This window comes from Chinchilla lanigera, unplaced genomic scaffold (assembly GCF_000276665.1).
Source record: "Chinchilla lanigera isolate Chin_1 unplaced genomic scaffold, ChiLan1.0 scaffold00041, whole genome shotgun sequence".
NCBI lineage: Eukaryota > Metazoa > Chordata > Mammalia > Rodentia > Chinchillidae > Chinchilla > Chinchilla lanigera.
The window spans coordinates 16,883,778-16,889,777 of NW_004955442.1; the positions used below are offsets into that span (position 1 = coordinate 16,883,778).

The 6,000-nt window shown below is 47.8% G+C and overlaps 1 protein-coding gene across 2 annotated transcripts in view; it reads left to right on the plus strand.

Annotated features, from left to right (window-relative positions):
* Positions 1–6,000, plus strand: part of Axin1 (axin 1) — a 52,574-nt gene that overhangs the window by 38,050 nt on the left and 8,524 nt on the right. For both annotated transcript variants that reach the window (XM_005391658.1, XM_013517744.1), the window contains exon 5: positions 1,636–1,773. In XM_005391658.1, coding sequence (XP_005391715.1) covers positions 1,636–1,773 — 138 coding nt within the window. The remainder of the gene's footprint in view (positions 1–1,635; positions 1,774–6,000) is intronic.

Below are 6,000 nucleotides of genomic sequence, written 5' to 3' on the forward strand. Positions count from 1 at the left end.
TGGTTAGGGATGGGAATGACATTTTGTTAAATACATACACTCCAGCTGGTTCAAAAAAGTGTGTATACAGTTATGTGCATGTGTGTGCATGCATGTGCGTATCAGTGAGGAGGCAATAAAGTGAACTGGCAGAGAAGCACACACCCGGGTGGGTACCCAGTCTGGGGAAGGTAGGGTGCCTGGTGTTCTTTATAACTGATGGAAGGTTGAGGTTATTTCATATGAAGCTCCCCTGCATGAGTTACACAGTATATTATTATAAAATACATTGCAAATTTATATTCTTTTTTTTTTTTTTCTTCCTGCTCCTTTTGGTTTTTTGAGACAGGATCTCACTGTATAGGCACTTCAACTTGTAATCCTTTTGCCTCAGTATCTTGAATGCTGCAATTACAGGCACACACCACCATGTCCAGCTAATTTATATTTTATTTATTTATTTATTTATTTGTATTTTGAGACGGTCTTGCTATTGCTGTCATTCAGGCTAGCTTTGTTTTCTTGTCTTTGTTTTATTTTTGTTTTTGTTTCTGTTTGGGGTTTTTTGTTGTTGTTGTTTTTTTTTTGAGACAGGGTCTCGCTGTGCAGTTCAGGCTGGCCTCAAGCTCACAATGATCCTCCTGCCTCAGCCTCCTGAGTGCTGGGATTACAGGCGTGCACCACCATACCCGGCCCTGTTTTTGTTTTTTCTGAGGCAGGGTCTCACTATGTAGTTCAGGCTGGCCTTGAACTCACTAGGCTGGCCTGAAACTCAGTGATCCTGTAATCCCTGTGTGCTGGGATTACAGGCATGTACCACCACACTCAGCCCAGGCTAGTTTTGAACTCATTATGTAGCTGAAGCTGGCCTTGAACTCAGGTGAATCCTCCTGCCTCAGCCTCCGGAGTGCTGGGATTACAGATGTGTGCCACCATGCCTGGCTTTTATGTTTCATGCAGAAGAGCCCTCTAGAATTTCAGCATTTTTCCTGCATTTCAAATTATGTGTATGTTCTGAGCCCAGGCCCTATGCATATGTGGTACAGTGGTGGCTGTGGGGTCCTGCAGGCCAGGAGCCCTGGAAGTGCCATGGTCTTGTGCCAACAGGATCACAAGCCACCTTTGTGGCTCTGGTGGCCAGTGCTATGGTGTGATTCCTCATGGGCCTCTCCTGTCCTCAGTGGTCTTTGCACACTAAGCCTCAGGAACCCCTATCCCCATTTGTGAGTTACTTTAAGGCCATTTCTCTGTGAATATGCTCTGGTGGTACATGGGTCAGGGTAGGCTGGTGAGACCCTGGCCCCTACAGGTACGTGCTTGATGCAGGGGTGCAGCAGCCTGCACTCACCCACCCTCCTCCCAGTCTTTGATCTGTAGCTCCATCCCTAGAGACGAGTCCCCTGCCCAGGCCTCCAGGTCTGTGGTCATGAGTGGCTGGAAAGAAAGTCTCCATCTCTGGGTCAGTGTGGCATGGAGAGAAGAGAGGTTGATGAGGAAATCGGTGCCCAAATGAAAGGGAAAAACAAACATCTGCTTTAAAGTAGGATGAGGATTTCATGTGTTGTGTAGCACGACGTGTTCATAGTATGCTGTAGGGGAGAGGGTTGAGGTCCACGATTGCAAGGTACACCTCCTCACCACTGTGTCTCACTGCAGCGCACTTACCGAATGCCAAAGGAGATCCGTGTAGAGCCACAGAAGTTTGCTGAGGAGCTTATCCATCGCCTGGAGGCTGTCCAGCGCACTCGGGAGGCTGAGGAGAAGCTGGAGGAGCGGCTGAAACGCGTTCGGATGGTGAGTTGGCCACGCACCAAAGAGAGGCACCTTCCCGTGTTTCCCATAGACTCAGCAGCTCTGGCTTTAGGGCAGCCTCAAGCCTGAGGAGCCTCCTTGGTCTGCTTGTCATGGCCTCTCCTAACACAGTGCCACCTCTGGCTGGCTGCTGTGAGACCCTCCTAATCTCTGTTGCCTGATCCCTGTGTCCATCCCTTCCACCCCTTCCACACTCAGAGGTCCAGGGGTGCCACTGGCCATCTCCTGGAAAGAGGCCCCACTTATTTTCATTTGCTGACTTTTGTGGGCAGCAGCAGCTGAGCTGTGGCCCACAGGACTGCTGTCATTGAGGTGCTAATGACAGACTGTGCAGGTTTTTTGTGGCATTCCTATGCCCTTTCCCTCTGTGTTTAGCTGTTCATCCTCAGATGTGTGCTCTTCTGTGCTGCTCATGGAAAGGTCTCAGTAGGCCTCCTACAATACCCACACAGCCAGCACATATCTTCCACTCTGTGCAGTACTTTATGAATATAAATACATGCTAAGATGCAAGCATTTTGCCATGAGTGGTTACATGTAGGATAGTGGCCTGTAATCCAAGCAGTCTGGGAGGCTGAGTCAGGAGGATCCCAAATTTGAGCCTAGCCTGGACAACTTGGTGACTTAACTAGACTTGGTATCAAAATAAAAAGAAAAATGCTAGGGATATAGTTCAGTGCAAAGGCCCTGGTCTGCAGAAAAAGGCAAACATTTTTATTCATGAATTTCCATACAGGAAATTCAAGTTGTGATGTTTCTCTAAGGAATTCTGTCTTTACTCATTCACCTGTGTCCATTTAACATGCAGAGCCCAACTCCCCAGGCCTCTGAGACTCTAGTGCCCGCCTTCTCTCTCACGTGCTCTTCAGGTTAGGTGTGTGTGCCTGTCAGCGACCACCATAAGGTGGGTCCTCCTATGTGCCAGCTGGAGACAATAGGGTCAGCTCCCCATCAAGGTAGCAGCAGATCCCATACAGCCCATTAGAAGCTTTGATTCATGGTGGGACCTTGTGTGACCACCACCAACCAGAGGGTGAGATAAATAGACAGACAATGGAACTCTCAAAGAAAAGGTTTGTGTGTATATATTTACACGCATGTGCATTTGCCCATACACATATCTGTAATTTCCACTAAGGCAGGCAGCATCCTGTCCTCTTCTGTCTTCTCTCCCTTCCAGCAGCTAGAGATGCTCTGGGGCTTCAGGTGACGGTTTTGCAGGGGAGCACAGCATGGCTAGCTCACCCTTTGCACCTGGGTTCCCCAGGTTCTGTAATCTGACTGAGGCCACTTGTCAGCGCCACTGTTCTCACCAGCTCCTGTGTAAAAGGAGTGTCACCCACTACAAGGTTCTTGTGAGCAAGAGAAAGAACTTGTCCTATGGGCCGCCTGTCCAGAGGAGGAGCTCCCCTGTTAACTCCTGGTAATATGGCCCAAGGAGTCATGTTTGGTGGTCACCAAGGACACTGGATATATGCACACTGAGGCCATCTCTCCTTCTGAGCACTAGGAAACTGAGGTGCATAGTTTTAGCATTCTAGTAGTCTTATTGAAAAACCACTTTTGGAAGCAGTGTTGCCACATAATACATAAATTTTGACATGTGCTAAGCCTGAGTGTTGTGACCAGGTCAGCATCTTGGATTGTGTAGCAGACCTCTTCACAGACTATCTGTCTATCTCCCATAAGGGTGGTCCAGAGGGTGTCCCAGTTGATTCTGAAAGTAAACATACTCCAAAAAGAAATTTAGAGGAGAGCTCACTGTGCTGAGCTGTGAGGCTGGGCTACTGTATGTGATCGGATGAGTGACTTCTCTGGCTGTTGCTATACCAGCTTGTGTGGTCTGGCCTGGTTAATGTTTTACTTTGTCTTTTTGAGATAGGGTTTCACTATGCACTTCAGGCTGCCTTTGAACTCACTTTGTAGCCAAGGCTGGCCTCAAACTTAAAACAATCCTCCTGCCTCAGCCTCTGAGAGTGCTGGGATTACAGGCATGAGCTACCACACCTGGCTCAGGTTAATGTTTTAGAGAGACTTTTTTAGGGTTTTTTTTTTGTGGGGTTGTTTTGTTTTTGTTTTTTTGCTTGTTTTGTTTTATTTTTGAGATAGGGTATCACTATGTGGTTCAGGCTGGCCTTGAACTCACTATGTAGTCCAGTTTGGCCTTAAACTTCTGGCAACCCTTGTGCCTCAGCTTCCCAACTGTTGGGATTATAGGTGTGTACCACTATGCCTAGTTTATAGAGATATTTTAAAGATATTGATGAATAGAAGTTCAGTATGCTTTTCTGGGTTGGGCTGGGCTGGGCTGGGCTAGGCTAGGCTGGGCTAGGCTGGGCTAGGTTTGGTTGGTTTGATGTGGGGGGTTTTGTTTGTTTTTGGGTTTTTGTTTTTTTGTTTTTTTTTGTGGTTTTTTTTGGTAATTGTTGTTCTTGAGACAGGGTTGGTCTTGCTATGCAATCCAAGCTGGCCTTCAACTCACTATGTAGCCCAGACTTGCTGTGATCTTCCTGTCTCAGCCTTCTGAGTGCTGGAATTACAGGTGTGCGCCAACACACATGGCCTTGTTTCTTTTTTGATTCCAGACCTTGCTTTGTAGCCCAGGCTGGCTTCAAATGTGGGTTCTTCCTGCCTCAGCCTCCCAAGTGCTGGAATTATAGGTGTATCCCACCTTGCCTCACTCAGTGTGCTTTTCTGTCCTTTTGAGACAGGGTCTCACTATGCAGTTCAGGCTGGCCTTGAGCTCACTTTGTAGCCCAGGCTGATCTCAAACTTGCAACTATCCTCCTGCCTCAGCCTCCCAAGTGCTGGATTATAGGTGTATGCCACCACGCCCAGCTCCTCAATGTGCTTTTCTGATATCTGAGTGCTCCCTCAACTCAGTGGAGTCCCTGGCTGTGCCCAGATGCAGTGGTTCTGTCCCTAGCAGCAGAGAGGATAGCAGGGGCATGGCAGTGTGCCCAGAGACTGTCAAGAGGGAGGGGCCAGACCCGCTGCGGCAGTGGAGCAGAGTAGTGTTCTCTGACGTAACAGAGAATGTTAGAACAAATACCCCATGCATTTCTATCATGTCAGCTCAGGAAATAATCTGTGGGCAGATGGCCTCCAGCACCGGCAGACTACAATGTGCTCTGGCCTAATTCTGCTGCCTCAGAGGTGGAGCTCCGGGCTCAGGTCACCTGGCATACAGCTGGCGTGTGCCTCCCTGTAACCTCAGCTGGGGCACACATACTAAGCCGTGTAATCACAAATCTGTAACAGTATATGATTCTGTAGTTGATGTACATTGCACAACAGATAGATAATAGCCCTTTTAAAAGGAGTAGACCCATATGTTTAAGATAACTTGTCACTGTAAAATTTGGGAAATAACACCAAGATGACAGCAAAAACCATTAGATGAACAGTTAAGTTAATGTATAATGTTTTAAAACCCTACAACTGAGGCAGGGTTGGATGAAGCTTGGTGGTAAAGCACTCCCTTAGCATACTCAAGGCCCTGGGTTGATCCCCTTTATCAAATATAAATAAATAAGCTCTGTAGTTGAATTCCTATATGTGAGGGACTAGTAATAGAAACTATCATGGCACAAAATTCCTTGTGGATTTGGAGGTCTCCTTTCCTTATTATACCTTAGGGATAGTGGCATCCAAACCGGAAGCATTTTCAGTCCACAGAAAGAACTGTCCTCATAGTCCCTAGGGTTCACAGTCCCTAGGATGCTATCTGTACCCTCGGCTCTGTCCCGTCCCGTCCCCCTCCCGCAGCACCAGCTGAGGAGCCATCAGTCCATGTGCCCTAGCAGCAGTGTGCACCAGTCCTGATTGCACTGAGATGTTTCATATTTGTGAGCAATTTGGCATCCAACTTTTAGAAATTTTTTTATATTAAAATAGGTTAGTGGCTGGGTGTGGTGGCGCATGCCTATAGTCCCAGCACTTGGGAGGCTGAGGCAGTAGGATCCTTGCGAATGCGAGGCCAGCCTCGGCTACAAAGTGAGTTCAAGGCCAGCCTGAACTGAATAGTGAGACCCTGTCTCAAAAAAAGAAAAAAAAAATTAAAATAGGTTAAACGGGGCAAGGTGGCCCATGCCTATAATCCCAGCACTCAGAAGGCGGAGGCGAGAGGATTGTCAGGAATTCTGGGCCAGTCTGGGCTGCATAGTAAATTCAAGGCCAGCCAGCGTGAACTATGCAGTGAGACCCTGT